The sequence below is a fragment of the Carcharhinus amblyrhynchos genome, chromosome 7 (genome assembly GCF_965287045.1).
Source record: "Carcharhinus amblyrhynchos chromosome 7, sCarAmb.v2.hapA, whole genome shotgun sequence".
Taxonomy (NCBI): Eukaryota; Metazoa; Chordata; class Chondrichthyes; order Carcharhiniformes; family Carcharhinidae; genus Carcharhinus; species Carcharhinus amblyrhynchos.
The window spans coordinates 66,292,710-66,319,455 of NC_137330.1; the positions used below are offsets into that span (position 1 = coordinate 66,292,710).

The window sequence follows — 26,746 nt, forward strand, 5'->3', positions numbered from 1 at the left end:
TTCAAAGATACTTTCCCTGGAAGTAAACCTGCTCCACCATTACATGGAATGACTGTACATTTGGACTATGGTCACTGAAAACACAACAGAAAATATACACATGTTAAAATCATGACCAGGAACAAGGACAAACTTGTACTTAACAACAGCTCAAATTGCTTTTGCGTGCTTTTAATGTAGTAAAACATCCCAAAAATGTTATCAAGACAAAAAACTTGACAGTGCACCATGTAAGAAGACATGTGAAGACAGAAAAGAGGTAGATTTTAAGGAACATCTTAAATGAGGAGAGAAAGTTAAAAAGATGGAGAGGTTTAGGGAGGGAATATGAATTTATGGTCCAACCAGATTAAAGCCAGGCTGCCAATGGTGGAGCAATTAAATGAATAAAGGTCAATGTGCAAATGTACCAAAGGTGCCATATCACTCCCAGGCCTCAAGCAATATAAACATTTGCAAGTAGGCTCGCTTGCTCGCTCACTCGTTTGCGTTTACATGCACACGTGCACTCTGATGGATTTTACCTCCCTGTTCTAGATGACACCAGATTCTATGGCTGGATTCTCCCAAAAGAAGTTTAAAATTTCTAAGTGCAGGAAAATGGGAGTAAATCCCATAGGTTCTTTTAGTGTACTTACCAGTCTCCGACACTCTATGCATCGCAGAGTGCCCTAGTGGGATTCACTCTGATAAGTAGGGAGCAGATCTATTCCCGTCCGAGAGGTCAGCAGCATAGTGCTGAGAGGGCCACTGAGCAAGTGCCGATCTGTCAGAGTGGAGATCAGTGCATGCGCAGTGACCATCCCCCTTGGCCAGCTTCCCAACCTTTGGCCAATGATTGTTGGTCAACCCCCCAATCCCCCAACATAGGGCTTCCAACACCCCACCCCCAATTGCTGGCCTCCCAGACTTCTCCGGCCAGTCCCCAATAAACCCCCCCCCACCCCCCCCCCCCGACCTTGATCTCCCTGACACACTCCTCAGCAGTCGCAGCATCTTGACCTGTTCCCCTTCACTTGGATGGCCAGCTCTAATAGCCCTGATTCCCAATCTTCTCCGCCGATCCTTTTGCAGAGTGGTAGCGGGTCCCCATCACACTGATTGCCCCACCCACAGCCCACCCCTCTGGCTCTGCCCAGTGCATGGTGGATCTTGCCATTTTGTTCCTATGGGCAGTGCAAGGATGCCAGACTGGCACTGCAAGGCTGGCACTGCACAGGGGATGCCCCTCTTACCCCCAGCTTCCTGGGGGGCCTCAATGGCCTCTGTTCCCTCCAACGGGGTTAGCTGGGAGCAGTTGTAAATGTTGCTGGAGGGAACCACTCTTGGCTGGGAGGTGGGATGGGAGGGTGGCATGGGAGATGAAAGTGGAGAATGACATTTCCATATGATAATCAACTCTGAGCTAATTTCCAGTACGGAGCTGATGACGCCAAAAAACCTACCTCAAGAGATGCACAGAGGCCAGAATGCCCAGTGTGAATCCCATAAACCAGCCACCGCTGATGTCTCCCAGCCCACTGTGCTATTTGAGCAACACTGTTGGCTGGAACAATTGCCCCCTTTAACAGAAACTTTAAGAGCTTTTTAAATGTTTGCTCTCTTATGCTTACAGCTTTCTTTTCTTTTACGTCTTATGTGAACATTGCTGGCCAGGGAAGAATTTTTGTTGACCAAATCTAAGTCCTCTTGAGAAGGTGAGCCACCTTCTTGAACTACCGCAGTTTAGTTTCTGTTTCTCAGTGACCATGTCCATGTGTCACGAACAGCACACAGGAGAGTCAATGGACATACACAATCAAACACCAAACAGTTGAATAATAATTGAATACTACCAGTCTTCCCCCTTGTAAAACTGAAGGACTTTAATTTAAATTATTCTAACCAACAAACATACGTATGAGTCATTTCTTAGAATTCATTTTCTCTAGGAACAGAAATAGTCTTTGAGGATAATGAAAGTTGTTGATAATGGCACTCAGGTCTAAGAGATTAAGGTTGTGATTTTGCATGATGAGCTTGATGAGGCAATCACCAACATTGTGGTCACATATTGGAAAAGGAAATGTATCTTCATAATCACTGTTCCTGCTCGTAAAAGAATGAGAGGGCACAGATTTAATGTGATTTGCAAAAGAAGCAAATGTGATGTGAGAAAAAACTTTTTCACAGTGAACAGTTTGGTTCTGTAATTCCCTCCCTGGAAGTGAAGTGGAGACAGGTTCAATCAAGGCATTCAAGAGGGCATTAGAAATTACTTGATGTACAGGGATGTGGGGAAAAAGCAGAAGACTGGCACCAAGTCATGATACTTGTTTGGAGACCTGGTGCAGTCACGATAGGCCAAATGGCCTCCTTTTGTGTCAAAATAGTTCTGTCATTCTGTGGTGGCTGGTTATATTGCAATGTCAGTTTGTCAGTTTTAGATAACAAGCATGAGGTGTAAAAGATTGGTCTTCTATTCCCTTCAACATACAGTGAGAACTCATTTCATATCATTCCTTGGCACATCCATTGTGACATGGGTACTGCAACTTACGCACAGAAACGTAAGGACTGACAGAGATGTTATCTTCACCTTTAACTTGTCAAACATTGTTTGCTGTGCAATTGTTTATTCCCAGTATCCATCTTTGTGCAGTAGCTTTTGCAATTTCTGTGTACTTAGGAAGAAATTGGTGATAAAAGTTTGTAGTATCAAAGGAAAAATGCAGATGGAGTCAGATATATATGAATGGTTTTGACATTGTCATACATAGGGCTTGCTCCACCTGGTGACACTCTAGCCTGGAAATTGATGCTCACATGCTGCAAATATGCATTTGTCCTTCTTGAGTTGAATTTGTTGTTTAAGTATTGTGACTACCACTGAAAACCACTATCATGCTCTATCCCTTGTTACAAGATCCAGACTTAATTTATCAGTAAGTGGGAGCTGGGAGCTCCAAATCCTGTCAGACCTTGGGAGTTTTGCACATGTATGGAACCAGAGAAGGCGATGCATGCATAATGCAGTTCTTTTGGTCTGAGGAAGAACCCAGTGCACCAAATAAAGAATACAGCACAAAAACAGGATTGTGTGATCTGTGGAATAGAGTGCCATTACCAAAAAGAGTTCAAGACAGGGGATAAGGAGAGAGGACCAGGAGAGGTCCAAGTTAAGAAGAGAGAGAAGAGCAGAAGAGCTCCAAGCAGAAAAAGGGCTGTAGTTGGCTGAATCTACAGCCCAGTAGAAACCCTGAAGATCTAAGAAGACAGCAAGAAGTTGATGATCCGTTACAGAGTGCCTTTGGAGCAATAGTGTTCTGCTTGGCATGGCCAAAATCTAAAGCTGTGCTTGGGAATTGGTGCTGAAGTGTAGACATGGGATGTGCAGGTTAGGTAGATTAGTCATGGTAAATACAAAGGGTTACAGGGACAGGGCAGGGCTGGGTAAGACGCCCTTTTGAAGAGTTGGTGCAGTTTTGATGGGCTGAATGACCTTCTCCTGCACTGTAGGGACTCTATGGATTCTATGATACGAGGGAAACTGAATTTCAGGATTAAAACCCTTCAAGATTGGCCGCCACTGAGTCTATCCGAGTCAACCAATTTTTGGAGAGAATTCCAAAGTGAGATCTTAGAAGCTGAAGACAGGAATTCCTTGTGAGAGAGACAGGCTTTCAACACAATTGGTTGATTTGCAATGCTTGCTGACTTCGGGTGGGCTGTTGAGAAATCCATGTAATCAGTCTTGATTATATCCTCCATTTATTGTGAACTGTGGTGTATTCGACCACAACTTTTCTATTAATTTGCATTTACCTCATGCAATTTAGATATTGTAAATTGTTTTGTCTTCTTACCTCAACATGTCTAAGCTCCAGTGCCAAAGCCTGTCTAGTGACACTGTCAACACTGTATGCCAGATGATTGGGCTGGAACCAAAAGAGAAAATGCTGGAAAATCTTAGCAAGTGTGGCAGTATCTGTAAGGAGAGAAAAGAGCTGACATTTCGAATGCAGATGACCCTTTGTCAAAGATTGGGCTGGAGATAGTCTTCAAAAGCGTGGGGTGACTGCCTTCAGACAATGGCTCTTAAGATCACAGTGGTCCTTAATTTCTATACCTCCAGTTCTTTCCAAGGGTCAGTGGAAGCTGTGTCAGATGCATTACTGATGTTCTCTTCAAATGTGTTATGCCATTCATTCGTTACCAGATAGACAAAGTAGGCCAGACTGAGAGAACTAGTGGCTTCGTGGTGATTGTTGGCTTCCCCTGCATCCAAGGTGCCATCGATTGCACTCATGTGCCATCATGGTGCCAACGGGTGAGTCTGGTGCCTCTCTGAACAGAAAAGGATTCCACTCAAATAACATTTGGATCGCATGTAACTGCAAGACATAGATTTAGCAAGTCTGTGCAAGTTACCCTGACAGGTTAGATGATGCCTACATTCCAAAGATTTGGGGGTTAGGTGGATTGGCCATGGTATATGTGTGGGGTTATGGGCACAGGACAGAGGGAGGACCTGGGTTGGATGCTCTTTCAGAGAGTTGGTGCAAGCCAGAAGGGCCAAATGGCCCTTTTCTGTCCTATGGGAATTCTATGATTCCATGATACTACAACATTCTCAGGTGCCAAGTCGTTCTTTGTTCCTGTTCATTTGGATAGATGGTTCTTGAGTGACAAAGGCTATCCTTTGAAAAGGTGGCTTATGACCCCACTCCTGCACTCAAGAGCAAAAGTGGAAGGGAGGTACAATAGGAATCACAGCTCCACAATGACAAGACTTGCCAGGGGGAACATATTGCTTTTATTGATCTGCTGCACTGTGCACAATCTGGCTCTAGCAAGGAGGGACTCACTGGAGGCTGGGGATCATGAGGCAGCTTCACAGGCTATGAAGTATGACTCTATTGATAGATCTAATGATGTGTCTGGGGAGGTACAGGGTGAGGATGGAGATAGATATGAGGAACCTTCAGGGAGGCAGTGATATTTTGTGCCTTCTGCTAGATTGCCAAGGCATCAAATCTATCTCTGGAAAAGGCCACGGCCTCCTTACCAGGGGTTTATGAAAAGCCTTGAATCTCTCTGATCATTCACAGTTCCCAGCGTTTTAGAACATAACATAAGAACATAAGAAATAGGAGCAGGAGTAGGCCATCTAGCCCTTTGAGCCTGCCCCGCCATTCAATAAGATCATGGCTGATCTGTCGTGGCTCAGTTCCACTTTCCCGCCCTCTCCCCATAACCCTTAATCCCCTCGCTTATCAAAAACCCATCAACCCGCGTCTTAAGAATATTTAGCGAGGCAGCCTCCACCACTTCAACGGGCAGAGAATTCCAGAGATTCACCACCCTTTGAGTGAAGAAGTTCCTCCTCAACTCCATTCTAAACCGCCCCCCCTTTATCTTGAGGCTGTGCCCCCTAGTCCTACTGTCCTTTCTGAGAGGGAAGAGTCTCTCCACCTCTATCCTATCCATCCCATTCATCATCTTATATGTCTCAATGAGATCTCCCCTCATTCTTGAAAATGACCAGTTGGTTTGTCTTACAGCATACTTGTTTTTATTCTTTGACCATGTGTGCACATTGTTGGCTAGGCCAGCATTTATTACTCATCCCTAATTGCTTTGGAGAAGTGACAGTAAGTTGCCTTCTTGAACTGCTGCAGACTGTGGTGAAGGTACCCCACAATGCTGTTAGAAAGGGAATTCCAGGAATATTTATCCAGTGACAGTGAAGGAATGGTGCTATAGTTCCAAATCAGAATGGAGTGTAGCTTGAAGGGGAACCTGCAGGTGGTGGCATTCTCATGCATCTGCTGCCTTTGTCCTTGATGGTAGACTTCGCAAGTTTGGCAGGTTTCTGTCAAAGGAGGCTTGGTGAGTTGCTACAGTGCCAAGCTTACAATTTACATCATTGTCTTCAGATGTTTAATTTCTGCTTTTTTGGCCTGATCCAGACCAAGCTGCCAGATCACTAAGTGATCAGTCTATGGGATACTGTGCATCTCCCACTCACGTAAGGTTCATCTGTTTCCTCAAGGCTGTAAATAGATTAGCAGGGTGGATCTCACTGAGAGACCACATTCAAACAAGTTTTTAAAGTATTTTTCCATAAAATTTCCCCATAACATTACACGGCAAAGATCTTCATAATTTGTTACAGCTTCACTTTCTAACCATATTCACTTGATGGCCTGAGCTAGATACCATTTGTCCCTCTGTGGGTGGCATGATGGCACGGTGGTTGGTACTGCTGCCTCACTTCGCCAGGGACCCAGGTTCGATTCCCACCTTGGATTAATGTCTGTATGGAGTCTGCACATTCTCCCTGTGTCTGCGTGGATTTCCTTCAGATGCTCCCAGTTTCCTCCCACAGTTTGAAAGGTGTGCTGGTTAGGTGCATTGGCCATGCTAAATTCTCCCCCAGTGTACCTGAACAGGCTCCGGCGTATGACAACTAGGCAATTTTCACAATTATTTCATTGCAGTGTCAGCCTACTTGTGACACTAATAAATAAATAAATTTCTGATGCTAAATGATAAACTCCTCAAATAGTACCCTTTAAAACATTTTAAGATTATCTTTTTGCCAGGATTGGCTTGAGCATAAACCATGATGTCATGTTTGCTTGCTCATTTTTATTATTCAACTTGTGAAAGCTAGCTGATAATTCAGATTGCTGAATAAGACTTTCAATATCCTCTTCACAGAAACTATAGAATACATAACATTTACAACACAGAAGGAAGTATTTGCCTAATCATGTCTAAGCTGGCTGACGAAGAGCAGTTGAGCCTAATCCCATCTTCCTGCACTAGATCCATAGCCTTGCGGATTATAGCTTTTAATTTAAAATATGATTGATCAGAGGACTCAATACCAGGTTTTGTATTTCTCATGATATTTGCAGAGCTACCGTACAGGCTCACGGTGGTTACTTGGAGAGGTTTGTCAACTGATTGGGAAGATTTGAATAAATTTATTAGCGACTTGGGTTTTGTGGGTCAGTAGATTAGTTGGCATGGTAACACAGCGTATGGATCAGGGGCAGGGATAAGCTGATGGATGATATTACTGTGTCTACTAATAGCAACACACCTGCAACATCTAACTTTACCTTCCACGAAATAAAAACAAAAAATTCTGAAATTACTCAGCAGGCCTGGCAACACCCATAGAGAGAGAAAAGTTAACCTTTCTTCAGAATCCTTTCTATGACTTCATTAGCCAATAAGTGGACAGGGCCAAACTACACCAGCATTGCTGAGGCCCGTGCACCCAGAGGTAAACATCACTGCAATGCTCTCTCCTCTCGCAGATTCTAATTACAGGGGTAGGTGAGAGAGGAAATGCAAGATTAGATTTTACACTGGTAATAGACTGTTGGGAAGAGGACACCTCACATTAGCAGGCACCAGGATCAGAGGAGGTACATCACATTTTGCTAATAAAATATGGTGGTACTTAAACATTAGCACATGCAGATTTTGACTTGCATTGCTCTGGAAAGTACATGGGGCAGAATTTTATTGCCTGCTGCCAGCAGGTTTGTAGGAAGAGGGGTCCATAAAATGTTCTGCTTTGCTGGAGGTGGACGTCCCATCTCCAGCCAATTATTGCTTTTCAAAGTGTTCAATGGAATGGGAATGCTTGATTGGTGGGAATGCATTTCCTGCTGATACTTCAGGCGTTGAGGTGGGAAATCCAGCAATTCGAAAAATACCTGCCTGTGTAGTCAGCCGAACAATGTGAGGGGCAGCAGAATGCCTCACTCCCTGCAGGTGCAGGACAGTGGTAAAGTTAAATTTATATCAGACATACTGTCCATTCCTGCTTGATTCCTGATCACTGCCATGTTACTCAAACAGGTTTTTACTATTTGGATGATGCACTGAGACAGCTTAGAGCTTCATTACTAAGTGTAAATCAGAATCTTGTGAGTTTATTAAAATCCCTATACAATATTAACCAGCAAAAACAAAAGATCCTGCTCAAGGCTGAACCCACAAAGCAAAATCTAACTGGATTAATCACCAAATGGCAATAAGAAGAAACATTTTAAAGGGAAGTATTGGGATCTGTTTTTTTTGGATTTCCACAGGTGATTATCTTGAAAATTCCTTTTATTCTACATTTCATAGAAATCCTACAATGCAGAGAAAGGCCATTTGGCCCATCAAGTCTGTACTGACCACAATCCCACACAGGCCCTGTCCCCACATCCCTACATATTTACCTGCTAATCCCCCTGCTAACCTACACATCACAGTACTCTAAGTGCAATTTTAGCATGGCAAATCAACCTACCCTGCACATCTTTGGACTGTGGGAAGAAACTGGAGCACCCGGAGGAAACCCATACAAACACAAGGAGAATGTGCAAACTTCACACAGACAGTGACCCAAGCTGGGAATCGAACCCAGGTCCCTGGGGCTGTGAAGCAACAGTGCTAACCACTGTACTACTGTGCCATCCATTTGTTCTGTTTCTGCATATTCATAAGATTTTGATGGGTATCACTTTTGGCTGAAGCTCATTTTAAAACATGCAGCACAATTTATCATTTTCTGGTGAATCTAAATCTCTAAGCATTCACTATTACTTGGACAAGTCCCAGATAAGTTTGCTCTTGTGGAGTGATATGTTGAGAAGGGAAATGGTAGGTAGGATCTGTCTTTTTGGAGCGCAACCTGACTCGCATCATTTTGGTTTTCAAGTATGGATATTACATATGAACATACAAGTAGGAGCAGGAGTTGGCCACTTAGCCATTCAAGCCTGCTTGGCGCGAAGATGTTTGTCAAGAGTAACAATGTCTGAGTTCCAAACTTTTCATAGAAAGTGCCTCCATCAACCTAGATGTGTAGAAGGGAAAAAGAATGATAAATCCAAAAGAATTTGCCTGCTGGACAAAAAAATGCAATTTAAATTGCCACTTTAAATACCAGTTTGCTTATTCTTTTGATATAACATTTGTTACTACTCCGTTTCCATGGGAAATATTGCAAAGAAATGTGACAGTGGCATCATTAACGACAAATTCTGTTTGTCTCAGATCTTTAACACAATATAAAGTACAAAGGTGCTTCATTATATAACAAGGTATGACACTGATCCACATAAGGACTTATTAGGTTAGGCAACAAAAAAAAAGTTTCTTAAAGGAAGAGAGGTAGACAGGTGTAAGGAGGGTATTCTAGACAACTGAAGGCATGACTACTCATGTGATGTGGTCAAGTTAGGAATGTCCAAGAGTCCAGAATTAGATAAGCACAGAAATCTCAGATGGTTATGGGGTTGGAAGAAGTTACAAAGATAAGAAGGGGTATGACCATGGAGATATTTGAAAACAAGAATGAGAATTATAAAATTGAGGTATAGTCGGTGTAAGTGAGCACAAGCATGACAGGTGAATGGACTTTAGCTGAGTTAAGACCAAGGCAAAACGTTTTGGATAACCTCAAGCTTATGTATGTTAATATGTGAGGGACCATTTAGGCATGTATTGGAATAGTCGAGTCTAGAGGTATTGAAGGCATAAATGAAAGTTTCATCAGGAGATGCACTGAGACAATTACAAAGGTGGATAAAAAAAGGCACAAATCAGCAGTGTCATGAAATCTCCCCTTACCTTGATGAATGCAGCTCAAACAACACTTAAGAAGCTTGATACCTTCCAGGACAAAACAGTTCATTTGATTGGCACCTCATCCACAAAAATTCCCTCTTTTTACCCCTGACATAGTAGCAGTAGTGTGTACTATCTACAAGATGAACTGCAGGAACTTACCAAGGCCCCTTAGTTAGCAATTTCCAAACCCATGATCAACACCGTCTAGAAAGGCAAAGGTAGCAGATACACTGGAACACCATCACCTGGAAGCTCGCCTTCAAGACACTCACCATCCTGACTTGGAATTATATCGCCGTCATTGTCACTGGGTTAAGATCCTGGAACTCCCCAGCAGCACGATGGATACACCTACACTAGATGGACTGTGTGGTTTAAGAAGGCAAGGGCAATTTGGGATGGGCAACAAATGCTGACCAGCGATGCCCATACTCTTTGAATAAATTATTTAAAAAAAATTATATGTTGCATAAGTGGAAATAGATGATCTTAGTGATTGCATGAATTTGTGATCAGAAGCTTATTATGCCAAGGTTGTGAATAGACTGGCTTGGTCTCAGACTTTAGCCAGGGAAAAGAATGGAGTTGGTAACTAAGGAATGGAGTTCAGAACAGGAATCAAAAACAAGGGCTTTGGTATTCCCAATATTTCATTGGAAGACATTTCTGCTCATCCAGTATTGGATTTGGATAAGCACTCTGATAATGTAGGAACAGTGGAGGAGTTGAGGGAGTTGATGGTGAGGTAGAGCTAGTATGTTAAAACCAGTACATTGGTATGATATCACCAATGGCAGCATGTGGATGATAAATAGAAGAGGGCCAAGGATAGATCCTTGGGAAATACCAGAGGTAACAGTAAGAGACTGGGATGAGAAGTCATTGCAAGTGGTACCCTGGGCTACCATTTGATGGATATGAATAGAACCAGGTGAGAGTCGTCCCACCCAGCTGGAGGACAGTGTGTTCAACTGTGTTGAAGGCTGCAGAAAAAGATGAGGAGTGTGGAGGGAGGAGGGGGAAGTTTACCTTTGTTACAGTCACATAGGATTTCATTAGTACTTTGACACGAGATGTTTTGATGCAATGGAAGGAATAGAAACTTGAAACTCTGATCAATTAAGTATTCCTGAAAAAAGTGACATGTCAACATGTCTCCTTATTTAGCAATACTGAAGTTCTGTGCTATCAAATGTTTTATTCGTATGAGGCTCTTGCATGTTTCATTGTTTCAGATGTAAATTTTCCTACTGCTGGCCCCATACTCACTGGAAATGTGTGTGACGTCCAGAAGGACTGGAGAATAATAGATATTGGATAACTTTTCATGTCAATAACACCTAAGAAAATTGGTTCCAGTGTTTCCAGGCTGATAATATGAAAAACCTCCAGAGACACGGCTCTTGATTAGTATACCTTGAACAGTGCTTCAATGGCATGGGTGTGGAGATTCTGGGATGTCAGAAAAAGTGTTCACACTTTGTAGAGGCCCATAAAGGCTGGTAGTCCTGGAGAAATTTGAAACCCACTCACAACATGAGCTAACATCCTCAGGTGAAGAAGGGGAAAAGAAAGAAAGCTAGGAAAAAGCCCAACCAGCACAGACTTCAGGCTCATCATTATGGCTATTCCTCCTGGATAGGCAAAGTTAGAGAAGAATAAGGAAAAAAAGTGGAGTAAAAGAAGAAAATACAACAGAAAGTTTCAGATAGAATGGAGAAAAGACAAGAAAGAGAAATGAAAATGAAGAAATAAGAAAAAGGAAGAAAATAATAAAAAGTAAAAATGTTCTTTTCCTCTTCTGTTGCATTGCCTCCAATAGTTTTACAATGGAGCAGCTTCCCCCCTTGATCCTGAATACTTTGAGCTGGAGGTCATAGGCAGCCATCCAATTATTTGACCACTACATTGGGTCTGTAGATGTTTAGCTCCTAAATTGCAAGGAGTAAAAGTAAGAAACCATGACAAAGAAAATAATAGAAAGAAAAATGAACAGAACTATTGTTGAGCATACATCTAGGTGTTCACTTTGTGTTCTGCATGATAAGATAAGCTTGTGTTTTTATGAAGCTACGAAGAATCCTTGTCACACACTAAAATACTGAATGAGACAACAATGATTTCTGTTCTCAAAAATGTTTCATCTATATTCAGTGTTAGAGTATCTTGAGAAATATCATTTTTGATTTTGAAGTTGTTATTTTCAAAGGGCTATTCTGTGTGAAATGCCATTTCCCATTCATCCATATCACACATTTTTAGATTAGCCTTCCCCTAAAACATTCTGCCTTCTAACTTCATGATTTTACTTTCTATGGGAACTGAGGTTTAAGCACAGATTGGAAATTCAAAGTATATTCTGAGTCATTGGCAGGCACCTTTACACATTAGGTTACATAACCAAAAACTTGACTGGACAATGCAACACTTTTCTCATCGTCAGGGTAATGTGCCCTAAATTTCTGACAGTCTAAGATGCATCCCTCTACCCTTGACAGGTTACTGTAAGGTTCAGATATGGGAATTTTATGAAATAATGAGCCAGTGCTCGAAATGAAAATTAAACGTTAATAATTTTACTAGGTTTGGTCAGAATACCAGTTAGCAGTTAGTCACAATATGTTCCAAAGGTTTTACACACAATCACCCAATGAATGGTTACTTCATGTTCATTGTACTCCTCTTAAACTGACCAATTTGTTCAATTGCAGTACCAAATCACTTTTCACCAAACTCTTTATATTCTTCTTTCCTACTCCTGTTTCGATTTCTGATGATCTTTCCAAGGTGGACACTAATGTTTTGTTGACTGGGTCATACTGCCCTATTAAAATCCACCATAATCTACTATTTAATGGGTCATTGAATTCTTTGCTCAAAATGTGTTTGAGCCCACCTCAATGTTGTTTGTACATTGTCCTTCAACTTCCCTTCCTCATCATACATTCTATGACCATCAGGATAATTAAACAATCAGAGTGTTTCAAATTACTGACCTCTTGAAAGTTTTTGCTCTGTGAATTAAAATCTGACAAAGCACACAAAAAAAAAATGATTTGATGAAAGGTTAGTGAGCTGAAACAATACAGGACACCCACAGGCAGGTGGAGTGTAAATTAGGACATGTGCCATTGGTGATGTGTAGTTACTGGCCTACCCCATCACCTACTCCACTACCATTTTACGAGTGACAGGAGTGTTAGGTAGGTGGACTAGATATGGCCCAACTGAGGTCCCTTTAGGGAGAAATTAATGCCTGTTATGTATTTAAAGTGGTTGCATTTCTTCTGGTATAATGTTGCATGATCTGTAGTGATGCAAGCAGAGATGGCTTTTTTGGCCCTTTCATTCGAGGCTTGGAATAAGCAATACTTTCTGAATAAACCTGCATCGTGTTTTATTACAACCCACACATGTGGCACCTCATTACTTTTATCTTTGTATCAGCTACCGGTTGACATGCAAGTATAGCCAAATAAAGGCTTCATCCTATCAATGTTCTGATTTAATAGGTGTGAGAGAGGCCATATATAGTCTGGCAGGTTAAATGGCAGGAAGAAGGGAATTGCCTCTTGCTGGCATCAATGCTAAATGGAGGCACATCTACAGTTTTGCCTCTCCATTGTCTGCCATCCCGTGCTGCCCTGTCCTGCTTACCCCATTCTTCTTCACTGGGGGCCTGGCTCTGGCGAAAATCTGGATGTCTGGATTCACTCTGTTTGCCATCTCCTTGGCTCACCTTCAGCAGTGGCCACTGCTCCTGCAAGTGCGCAGAACTGCCAACCTCTGATTGGCCAGCAGCTCCATGAGGCAGGACTGCCCCCTAGAGTTGGACTGAAGTCCTGCCTCGTACCAATTAAAAAGCATTGCCAGAAACATTCAAAGTAAAAAGTCTCACAACACCAGATTAAAGTCCAAGTATGTCTAATGTACTTGGACTTTAACCCAGTGTTGTGAGACTTCTTACTGAGTTTACCCAGTCCAACGCTGGCATCTCCACATCAGAAACATTCAAACCAGACCAGCTGGGTAAGTAAGATAGGCTCATCTGACATTTACAATGCAGTGAAGGAAGGCTTCTCTCAGTATATAACTCAACTGCTCTCCACAAATACTGCCTGGCTCACTGAATATTTCCACTATTTTCTGTTTGGATTTTGGATTTCCAGCATCCACCGTATTTTGCTCCTTTTTTTTAAAAAAGGTTTCTTGCCATGTTAGTATATGAAGGCAAACCATAATATTGTCAATCAATGTCACCTTGTGTCAGTTTATTCCTATTGTCAGGTAACTTCACGCCATTTAAAATAGCAGAATCTCTGTGGCCGGGTAGTATACCTCACTGGGACACTGGAATTGGAAAGGGTGCCACTACGATTTAAAATCACCCTCCCAAATATTGCCCCTAACAACTCTGGACTATGCTTCAATTTTTAAAAGGAGGTTGGGGGTAAACTGATGCCCTCCAATTAGCAGCTTATTAAGCTCTTTCAGGTGTTTAACAGGTGGGGAGGACAGAATTTTCAATTGGGAAAGTGGTGCACAGCTGTTGGGTTAAATGAGGGTAGAAATGAAAGTTTTGTTGCAGTGAAAATTTTCTGAACAGGAGATCTTCTTCTGGATCGAGTGCATACCTCTCATTTAGCTGCCTGCCTATTGTCGTGCACATTGAAGCTGCAGGCTGTCTGAGAACCTGCCTGCTCTTATCTTGTTGCAAGGCAAGGGTAGACCCCATAATGATTGCCATTTGACCTTGCTGCTTGCCCTCTGTAGGTAGATTCCGCTCCTGGTTGTGCTCAGAGTCACCAAGTGGGCATCAAACTTGCTTTCAGTACTTTTACATTTCAAAATGCGGCGCAGGGTCAGGGTCTGGAAATTGTCTCGGCGTCAGGTTCCTGACCCATTTCTGAAAATCCAGCCTTATGTCTCTGTGCACTTTGTGTACAGTTTTTTTTAAATCGGGCTTATTGGAACATAAAATTTCACGATGGTTCCAAAATTACATTAAAGCAAAATATAGCTTTGACGTATGACTGTTGATTTCAGCCCAGTTTTATTATCCTTGGGCCTCTCAGCCAGATAGATATAGTGTGGGCTGAAAGTATTCTTTTCCATCATCTATTTTGTTTACCTGAGGAAAAAACAGCCTGATTTTAGCAGGTTTCTTCACTTGGAAAGCTTTCAGCATTTGAAAACATGCTGCTATCAAATTTTCTCAAGGATTTAAAATTGCATCAGAACTATAGGGCACTTTATCAGAAGAGGCTCATAAAATGAACACTTTATAGTTTCTTACGTGTTTAGTGAAGTTTTCAATTCATACCATCTCATTTAGCTTATTGTTTTAATACAGAGAACATACTAGCACACATTTTGATCATCCCTTTTTAATGCTTTGGATTTTCATAGGCAAATTTTAAAAATTGCTTCAGCTGCCTCTTTCCACAACTTACTCATTCATACATAGGTTTTTTTCAGTGTTTCCATATCAAATATCACATATGTGATATATGTGTGGCACGGTAGCACAGTGGTTAGCACTGCTACTTCACAGCTCCAGGGTCCTGAGTTCAATTCCCAGCTCAGGTCACTGTCTGTGTGGAGTTTGCACATTCTCCTCATGTCTGCTTGGGTTTCCTCTGGGTACACTGGTTTCCTCCTATAGTCCAAAGATGTGTGGGTTAGGTTGATTGGCTATGCTAAGAAATTGCTCCTTAGTAGCCAGGGATGTGTAGGTTAGAGGGATTAGTGGGTATAATATGTGGGGGTAGGGCCTGGGTGGGATTGTGTTTGGTGCAGGGTTGAAGGGCCTCTTTCTGCACAGGAGGGTTCTGTGTTTTATATTCTACCAGTATCTTGCAGGAAGTTTGATTACCTAAATTTACATTCCATAGATCTGAAATACAATACTTTTACTAATTTAAATTCCACAGATCTGAAATACTTTCCCCCATCTCTTCATACCCGTACCTTATGCCATTCTCCCATGCTGGCTGCTTTTCTGAGGCAGTGGGAAGTGCAGACTGGTGGCCAATGGGAATAAGGTCACAATTTCTGATTTCAATTCCCACCCAGCTTCATTTGTATCTGTCTGACATTGGTCTTCTCCATGTCTGGATGGCAAACTTCGGCCTAATGCAGCAAGTATGAAATCTTGTTATAATTTAACTCTTTATTTTAGCTTTAGAATTCCTGAATGATAGTGAGCCAAAATATGTGTGCAGTTTTGGTCACCTAGTTACAAGAAGGATATTAATAAAGTTGAAAGAGTGCAGAGAAGGTTTACAAGGATGTTGTCAAGACTTGAGAAACTGAGTTAAAGAGAAAGGTTGAATAGATTAGGACTTTATTCCCTGGAGCGTAGAAGAATGAGGGGAGATTTGATAGAGGTGTATAAAATTATAATGGGTATAGATAGTGTGAATGCAAGCAGGCTTTTTCCACTGAGGCTCGGGGAGAAAAAAAACTAGAGGGCATGGATTAAGGGTGAAGGGGGAAAAGTTTAAAGGGAATATTAGGGGGGTGTTCTTCACACAGAGAGTGGTGGCAGTGTGAAAGAGCTGCCAGATGAAGTGGTAAATGAAGGATCACTTTTATCATTTAAGAAAAACTTGGACCGATACATGGATGAGAGGGGTGTGGAGGGATATGGTCCAGGTGCAGGTCAGTGGGACTAGGCAGAAAAATGGTTCAGCACAACTAATAAGGGCCAAAAGGCCTGTTTCTATGCTGTAATGTTCTATGGTTCTTTGGTTCTATGTGGTAAGTTATAAGGGTATGTTGTGTTGACTTGACTTGTAGAGGAGGTCCAAACAAAGTGTTTAAAATTGTAAAAGGATTCAATAGGGTAACTATTTCTTCTGCTGGGGAATCCAGAACAGGAAACACTGGGTGGGATTTAATGCCCTCCCCTCACCCCCCAAACCCTGGGGCATGTTCTCTGGTAGCGGAGGCAGCATGCCATTGGCCAATGGTGGGATTTTCTTGTTCCACTGATGCTATGTGTATCTCATCCATCCCACCGCTGGGGAACCCGTTGTGGGGGTTGCATTGATAGATCAGAAAATCCTACCCATAAACATAAAATTGTAACTAGACCATGCAAGAGTGAAATTAGAAAGTATTTCCTCACATAGAGGATAGTGCAAGTCTGGAACTCATTCTCCAAATAGATGGTGGATGCTAAGTCAGTTGAAGCTTTCAGGAGTTCCACAAGCAGATTAGAGATGATTGAATGCCAAATCTTCTGACTGTGGCAATATGAGGCCTGAATAATTTCAATTCCCAGGTCTCATCCACATTCCACAGTTCTTGTTATGAGGCCTAAAGTTGGGGGCTTTTCTGTCCCAAGCTTCTCTTTTTGCAGTGTTCACTTAGCAGGTCTCTCCACACAACTGCACCCATTAAACTTGCTAGGGAAGTTATGTTAGACACAATAATATCAGACCAATGGGAGCAGTTGATGATGCTGATCCCCAAGTTAAATGTTTAGCATTAAGCTCAAAAATGTAATAGACTTTGTTCTTGAGATGAGATAATAATCTGAGGCCCTATCTGTGAGTTCAGGATGATATTGAAAATGTTGAATAGTTGGAACTGTTTAAAGAAGAACTCTGGAGTTTTCCTAGTGAATGAGCCTCTCTTACCCAACAGTGTCAGAATAGATTGACTCATCACTTAATTCACTGCTGCAGGATCTTGCTGTGTGCAAAGTGATTACTGTATTTGCTACATAACATAGTAGTCAGCATTTCAGAGCACCTAATTGTCTGTGAAGAGCTCTGGGCTGTTTTTTGGCAGATTTGATGAAGTGCTATTTAAGCTTAGGTCACAACTGAATATTTGGATTATGTAGTGCTAATCAAAATTGAGTAGAGTTGTGAATCACATTACCAAAAATGAACTTATAAATTCTGCTAATACTTTAATTTTGGCTAGGGATAAGCTCATAAAAATGAAGGTACAAAGATTAATTCCATTATAAAAGAAAAGAGAATATGAGAGTAGAAGCAAGAGACACAAAGAAAGCTTGTAAATATTTATATAGACATGTAAATAGGTGTATAGTACTTTTTATTCTTTCATGGGGAATGGACATCGCTGGCAAAGTAGCATTTGTCACCCAACACAAATCACCCTTGAATTGAATGGCTTTTTAGGCCATTTTAGAGGGCAGCGTCAACAACATTGCTGTGGGTGTGGAGACATATATAGGCCAGACTAGGTAAGGTTGGCAGATTTCATTCTAGAAAGGACATCAGTGAACCAAATGGGTTTTTTTACAACAATTGATGGTGGTTTCATGGCCACAACTATAGAGACTCAGATTCAATTACAGAATTATTAATTAAATTTAAATTTCACCAACTGTCATGGTGTCCCCAAGCATCCACTTGGGCCTCTGGATTATTTGTGCAACAACTACGACTTTCTCTCAAAAAAAGTGCAAGTAGACATTAGAGGCAGATAAATAAAATCGAGATGTGAAATAAGAGATTGATCAAATTGCAAAATACTTTGATTCTGCATCCTGACAATACAAGGTGTAACTTTAACCTTAATTTAGATTTGTGTGTTAATAAAGGTGGAACGTGGTTCCAGTTCCATTTAGGATTTTTATGAGCTTGGATGTCTGGAGGACCTCTCAGCAAAAAGTCCAGGTTTTCTGGATTTATTTGTACCAATGCATTTTTAATGAGGTTTACAATTCTTGAAGTGAAAAGGTGGGTTACAACTGGATTGGTAGTTAGTGATTTTTGGGGGAAAAAAATTAAGGTTTAAAAAAACTGTGCTGTTGCCTAGCGACCGGGTTCCAGTGAGACTGAGAAATCAAAAAGGTTGAGTGTGTGTCAGAGAGTGGTGACAAGGAGTTCTAAGCTTTCTGAAAATACTGCTTGGCTGCTGGGGGAATAAGTTTAAGGAACTCGTGTGTTTGCTCTGCATTTTAAGTAATAGTTTAGAATGCAGCTTTTGATGTCTGAGGGACAGATGTGAATTTTGGAATTCTTCACACAGATTGCCATGGCTGCTCAGTCACTGAGTACATTTAGGACAGAGATCAATATATTTTTGAATATCAAGGCAGTAAAGGGATATGAGGATATTAAAGATAAGACAGAAGCTCAGCCACAATCTTGTGTAATAGTTAAGGAAGTTTAAAGGGCCAAATGGCTTACTGCAGCTCCTATTTCTTGTGTTCTTTTGTTTTGAATCATGTTTTCTCAAATGAAAGAAATGCCACCTATAACCAACTTCTTTCTTTTCACTAACTAATTGAAAACCATACCATTTATACTTGAAACTTGCATTTACCAAACTAAACTACCAGACTGCTATTATGAGTTTACTTTGTGATATTATCAAAAATACTATACTTTCATAATAGAATTATCAAAAATACTATATTTCCATAATAGAAATGTTATCAAAGAGAACACTTTAAAGTTGTTCAATTCTAATTGTTTTTGAAGTTCATCTTGCAAATGTCAATGACTTTATTCATAGTTAATGTCCAATTTTTCACTGAATTCTTAATTTGAATATCCATAAGATGTAACTTGTAGTCTTCCCACATTGGGCCTAATTTTGACTCTGTCCAAGTAAATAGGTTTGAAATGAATTGAAGTTGTTTGCTTCCAAATTAATTGGTCAAAATCTTTGCAAAGCTAGTCTTTTTCTTTAAACTTTTCTATCATGCTTGCTTTCAGAAGGTTATGCTTTACTTATTTGAGTCTTTAATTCTCTCACAACCATTTCTTTATAATGATTTTCTTCAGAACTTGCTGGCAATTGATGTACACTTTCATGAACATTCATGAGAAAATAACCACACTTTGCCTGGATGTTCATTATCTTATCTACTCTCAAAAGTTCTGACATTTACAAACATGCTTCTTATTTTTCAAATCCTTAGTTTCCTTTTACTCAAAGGGAATGACGGGAGTAGAAAGTTCCACGAACATTCCCATCCATCTTGTGCCAAACACAATTTGCAACCAACTTCAGCCAGGAATGACTAACAAATGATCAATCTCAGCTTCCTCTTAAGTTTCTCAGAGTTAAAGATACCAGTCTCTTTTAATATAATTTGATGCCAACTCATTGCATTCCATATGACATCAAGAAATGACTGAGGGCGCAAGTCACAGAAAAGGATAAAGGCCCCAACAACGTCCTGGCTGTAGTACTAAAAAGGTGTGCTCTAGATCCAGCTGTGCCCCTAACTAAGCTACTCCTGTACAGCTACAACACTGGCATCTACTGACAAAGTAAAACATTGACTGGACATGTCTTGTTAACTTAAACTGGACAAATCCAATTTGGCCAATTATCATCCCATTTGTCTACTCTCAATCATCAGTGAAGTGGTAGAAGTTGTCATTGATTGTGTTATTAAGAGGCTCTTATTCAGGAATAACCTGCTCATTAATACTTAGATTGGATTCTGCCAGGACTGATCAGCTCCAAACCTTGTTACCGACTTGATCCAAAAATGGACAAATACATTCAATTTCAGAGGTGCAATCAGAGACTCCAACTTTGACATCAAAGTAACATTTAACTCATCTGACTGAAGCTGACATCAAAGGCTCTTGTGAAATTAAAGTCAATGGAAATCAGGAGGGAACATTTCCACTGGTTGATGATATACTTCGTAAAAAGGACAAGGGTATATTTGTTGCTGAAGAGGGACAAGTAACATTCCTGTCACACAAGTGCTAGAAAATGATTGTCTCCAACAAGAGAGGGTCTTTATTTCCTCGACATTTAATTGCATTACCATTGTTCAATCTCCCAGCATCAATTTCTTGGGGGTTTCCATTGACTAGAAATGTAGCTGGTGCATTGTGCATTCCCTTCTATTGTGTATTTCTACCTGGCTGAGCACTATTGTGCAGTGCTACCGCAGTGTAGCATGTATATCCTTTTTATGAGGATGTGCCTTTTCCAAATCAGAAGGTATTTTACTATTTAAGCTGTGAGCAGTAAGGAAGAAATCAAACAAGGTTTTCTTGAGTCAAGAAAAGACACATGTATTAACCACTGGTCTCCACATTCAGGAGAGCAGCAAGTTAAGCTTGCATGACTCCAGTCAAGCTTCCACTGCAACACTCAGACATTATGTAGCATGGAAGCTAGGACATCAGCCATTGCATCATGGATGTGTCTGTAATTGTTCCTGAGGAGTTGGTCACCACTTCCATGCTGGAAAGGCTGGGTTCCAAACTCTGTGCAAGGTACTTTTTCCCTGAATCTTACTCATTTGCAGCTGAACCTGTGTGTAACATCATCTTTTGGTGAGTTGGCACCTGTGTTACTCTTTCTTCCTCTCTGACTGCCTCTCATGTCTAGTGTCTCACCACATGCTGAAACCACACACCCTAAAGTAGTTTCAGTGTCAGTATCTGAATTGGTGGCTCCAAGTTTCAAAGTAAGCAACAGTGTTTCCTCATCACCAGATTTTTATTCCACTACAAATTCTTGCTTCTGCACCTCTATTGGATCAAGTTGCAGGAATGGATATCTGAAAAATAAAACCGCCAGGTTGAGTTGTATTAGAGGCAAGGAGGGAAGAATGCAGAGATCTGTGCTTAGACTATCTGCAGCTTGTAAAGAAAAACAGCTTGTGGAATGAGAGGAAAGTAAGATATGAAAAGGAGGATTAGATACAAGTATACTATCATCTTCAATGGTTTTAATCCTATGGCAGACAGTGGACTCCAACACCACTGCTCCAGTGATGGTGACTACTATCTCTTCCACATGGGGTGAGGACATGGAGCATGCCTGTTTCCTGAAGGTTTGCTCCTGCTGTCTTCAGTTGTGCACCATCTTATTCTGCAAGAGATAGGGATTGTACCGATGAGTATAGTGCAATGTCTTAGGTTATGCAGCTGTCATGGTTGAAAAGCTGTGAGGGTGAAGTGAGTCTGAGGCATGAAACGTGACTGATAGAAAATTTTAGTCAGTGAATTAAGTGACTGTGGTGAATAGAACAGTGCTTCACTTGTTTAAAAACAGGCTCTCTACTCTAAGCTTTGTCATGGCAAGCGGTTACCAAGAGGACAGAGGGACATCCTCAAAACCTGAAAAAAAAAATGCAACATCCCTACTGATTTGTGAGAATCTATTGCTTTAAGACTGCTCAAACTGGAGAAGAAGCATCTGCAAAGGTGTCAGCTATTTTGAATGTCTCAGCATGGGGGAAGGTCAAGCATACACGTGAGTGGAAGGGGTGTACCAAAATCCAAGCATTCAATCCATCCACCTCATCAAACCCTATCTGTCCTACCAGACTATGTAGATCCAGCATTGAACGTTTTAGTCACTTAGGCCCACAACCCTGGAGCGGAAGAAAGTCATCCTTGGTCATCAAGAAGAGGAAAGATTCACTTGTAAACACATTTGAGCATGAATTTACTGACCTTAATCATTCATGTAAGCTCAATAAACTTCTTCTTGCACTACAACCAGATCCTGGGGGCTACCTTGCCTGCATTGACCACCATATAGCTGATTCAAAGGCTTTGCAAAAAATTGTTTAGAAAACCTCTCTCCCCATCCAGCAAAGTGTTGAATCCTGTAAGAGAGAATCTTGGAGAATTCCACTTGCCCTGTTTCTGCCTTTAGTTACTCTTGCAGCTCAGACTTTTATCCAGCCACTTCAAACATCCACTGCAGCTAGAATGTGCAGGCTGCCTTTAAGTGGTACACCTAACTTTCAGAGGTCTTGGACAATTCTGGGGGCCCTGCTAAGGTATGCAGTCAGTGAACAGCATATTTAGCACTGGTTGAATACCTAGCATCCTTTAAATCAGCAAGCAGCATAAAAAGTGGCTGTTGCGTGCATTGGAAGGACAAGTGCAAGTTAATTACAAATTTTGATCCTTGTGCTTATTCTGGGGGCTTTCCAGTTTTGCTCTCAAAATGTTATAAATAATTGAGTTGTACACTTATACAGTATGCTTAATAGAAAAGCAATCATGTCAATGATCCTCAAAAACTATTAAGTTATATCCCTTTGCTTTCAGGACTTTCCACATAACTCAACCTTTTCTTATGTTCTTATTTCATATATTGTACAATTTAGCCTGTTTTACCCATACCTATTTTACACATATATTACTTGTACCAATTGCCTGGATTTGAATGTTTTAACATAGAACATAGAACATAGAACACTACAGCACAAACAGGCCCTTCGGCCCACAAGTTGCGCCGACCACATCACCTACCAACCTACAGACCTATCTATAACCCTCAATCTCATTAAACCCCATATACTCATCCAGAAGTCTTTTAAAAGACCCCAGCGAGTTCGCCTCCACCACCACTGACGGCAGCCGATTCCATTCACTCACCACCCTCTGAGTGAAAAACTTACCCCTAACATCACTTCTGAACCTCCCTCCCCGCACCTTAAATCTGTGTCCTCTCGTAGCGACCATTTCAAACCGGGGAAATAGCCTCTGAGAGTCCACCCTATCTATCCCTCTCAACATTTTGTAAACTTCTATCAGGTCGCCTCTCAACCTTCGTCTCTCCAGGGAAAAGAGTCCCAGCTCCCTCAACCTAACTTCATAAGGCATGCCTCCCAGTCCAGGCAACATCCTTGTAAATCTCCTCTGCACCCTTTCAATAGCTTCTACATCTTTCCTATAGTGAGGCGACCAGAACTGCGCACAATACTCCAAATGAGGCCTGACAAGGGTCTTATAAAGTTCCAGCATTACCTCCCGACTCCTAAACTCAATCCCTCGATTAATGAAGGCCAGTACACCATACGCCTTCTTGACCACCTCCTCCACCTGCGAGGCCGATTTAAGAGTCCTGTGGACCCGGACCCCAAGATCCTTCTGCTCCTCAACACTACTCATAACACTACTCATCATAACATTGTTCAATGTAAAAACTAATATAGAAAAAGAGTCATTATGGTCATTAAGTATAGTGAAGCATTGTGCAATACTCATCATTGTTACAGGAGTGTTAATGTGCTTCTTTAGTATAATGGAGACATTGAGTTGGGTTTACGTAATAATGTAAATAGCCTTTCAAAATGCTTCTTAAAAATTCTGATTGCAATCTCATCGGTTTCTTCACTTTTGTTTAATGGAATGCATCTTTTCATTCCTGCAGTCACGCCAGCTCCAGAACTAGTCAAATCTCCAGAAAAGAAACCTCCTGTTAAGAAACCTACAGGACTAGTTGTTCATGGTAAGTTATTGTTTTTGTTATGATTGGCAGGTATTCACAAATTGATAATAGCTTTTGGTGATCTTTACACCTGTCTTACTAATGATAGCACTCGTCTTTTCGTAAGGATCATACTTTTAAGTTCAAATGAGGTCTAAAAGTGCAATATCATAGTGATTCATCAGTAAGTACTTTGGTATAATGCATTTAGAATGAATTACAATGGAAACTTTGAATAAAGTAAGAGAATACAAATTTATAAATGTTTTGGTTTCAAGTTTAAAATAAGTTGCTGCAGACTCAATGGGCTGAAGGGCCTTTTCTGCACTGTTTGCTCAATGAGCACAATACTATTGTTTTCACATATTGTGCACTTGGAATTCACCCAGTCTATGGGAAAATGTTTGATTTGCCCCTGGACTCACCCCTTAGATACTGAAGTAGTCCATGTCCAAATGCAGCAAGACCTGGACAATATCCAAGCTTGGACTGACCAGAGGCAAGTAACATTCACCATACACAAGTGCCAGGCAATAACCATTTCCAACAGGAGAGAATCTATCATCGTCCTTTGTCATTCAGTAGTGTTATCATTGCTGAATCCCCAATAATTAACTTCCTGGGACTTACACTGGTCATATAAATATGTGCCTACCTGAGCAGATCAAAAAGTAGGAATCCTGCAGCAAGTAACTTATCTCCTGACTCCGCAAAGTCTGCCACCATCTACAAGGCACAAGTCAGGAGTGTGATGGAATACCTCCCAGTTGCCTGGATGAGTACAGCTCCAACAACATTCAAGAAGCTTGGCACCATCTAGAACAAAGCATTTGTTGCAGCTAGAATGTGCTGGCAGATTGTCATTCCTTCCACAAACATTCAATCCCTCTACCACCGACAAACAGTGGCAACTGTGTTTATCATCTCCAAGATGCACTGCAAGAACTCACCAAGCTTCCTTAGGCAGTGCCTTCTAAATCCATGTGCATTACCATCTAGAAGAGAAAGAGCAGCAGATGCCTGGGAACACCACCACCTGGAGGTTCCCCTCCAAGCCACTCACCATCCTGACTTGGAGATAAATTGACATTGTTTCACTGCTGGAAACAAAAACCGAAACACACGCTCCATCAGCACTGTGGGTGTACCTGCACATCGTAGACTGAAGCAACTCAAGGCAGCAGCTCACTACCACCTTCTGAAGGGCAACTAGGGGATGGGCGATAAATGCTGGTCTAGCCAGCAATGCCCACATTCTATAAAATGAATTTTAAAAAATCTCAGTCAATCACTTGACAAAATACCATTTTGAGTTTGTACCACAGCTGTCCAAACCATCACTCCGTTACCCGGCTCTGAGAAAACAGACTAAATACATTGAGTAGAATTTTCCAATCCCTCTTGTTAGTGGGGTTTCCGGTCCTGTCAAAGGCAATGGACTTTTGAAAGGCTTGCTGTTTTATAGACCTCTCCCCATCCCCGTGATAGCGCTGTAAAATTCTGGTCATTTTTTTTTTCAAAGTTTATTTTAAAATGGTCAATAAATTTACCTTTCCTGTGCATTAGTTCTCTTGTATCTGGAGAAGAAGAATTTGGATGTTGTATGTGGGCAATGTGCACATGTACAATATTTTCAGACCTTCATATACCTATGATTCAATATCCTTCAGTGTTGCTTTTGGATACTGTAAATCTGCAGAGGCAGAAGTCCCTTCACTAAAATCCCTTTATTTACAAACTCTAATAGCAGTACACATAGAGCTGTCAGGTAGCAGTCTACCTCTGGGGGTGTCAGAGGTACTGATGTTCTCTATTAAGTACAAGGTAAACAATCTCTGGCCCATCAATTGGATTCTTAACCACGGAGTTCATACTCCAATAAATCAACCTCAATGGCCTGGTTGAAGTTGCTACAGAGACTCTGGACTGTATTTTACTGTGCTCACTAGTGTGTGGGAAAGAAGTGGGGTACTGTATGCAGCACGCACGCTTCTCTTCCCCCCCCCCCACCCTCCCCAAAATTAGTACCACCCTTCTTTCCTTCCTTTTGAAAAGCATTTTTATGAAACGGCCTGCCCATTCCCACCTGACTGCCCACACCAACAATATAGTAAAGTAAAATTTATTTATTAGTCACAAGTAAGGCTTACATTTAACGATGCAATCAAGTTACTGTGAAATTCCCCTAGTTGCCACACTCTGGCTCCTGTTCGGGACAATGCACCTAACCAGCACATGTTTCAAGCTGTGGGAGGAAACTGGAGCACCAGGAGATAACCCACGCAGGCACAGGAGGAAAGTGCAAACTCCACTCAGATAGTGACCCAAGCCGGGAATTGAACCCAGGTCCTCCCTGGTACTGTGAGGCAGCAATGCTAACCACTATGCCACCCCATTCAGAAGGTCAGTTAGCATATTAGAAAAGAACAGGTAAGTTGATATTTCACGTGTTTAAAAAAAAAATTTGTCAGTTCTAATAAAGGATCTACAATTGAAACATAAGCTGCCTGTTCTTTCTCCATATTTACTGATTAATTTCAGATTTCCAGTGTTTACTGCTTTTCTGAAACAAGGATATTGATTGTAGAATGAGATCATATTTAGCATTTATATAGACTGCATGCTTTCAGGTCTGGTGTCTGTGTCTTAGCTGCTTATCCATCTTGGAAATGTGCTGTTTAACTCTGATGACACAGTTTAGAAGTTGGAGTGGCAAGTTTCCATGGTGATCATTTAGTTCTGAGAATCAGCTATGAGATGGCATGGATTGTGAATAATATTAAGAGGACTATTTTCAACCTTTGTATGAGTATTACAGAGTACACTTCATTTTTGAGCTGAAAATTATGTTTCCTTTCAATATGCCTGTGATAAGAAATCATGTGTTGAGAATGAAAACACTTTTTCATAACCGATAAACAAC

General features: G+C 41.2%; 1 protein-coding gene across 1 annotated transcript in view; it reads left to right on the top strand.

The window, feature by feature from the left end:
• The window catches only part of trdn (triadin), a 209,007-nt gene that overhangs the window by 115,526 nt on the left and 66,735 nt on the right, over positions 1-26,746 (top strand). The window contains exon 13 of the mRNA XM_080193433.1: positions 23,767-23,844. Coding sequence (XP_080049559.1) covers positions 23,767-23,844 — 78 coding nt within the window. The remainder of the gene's footprint in view (positions 1-23,766; positions 23,845-26,746) is intronic.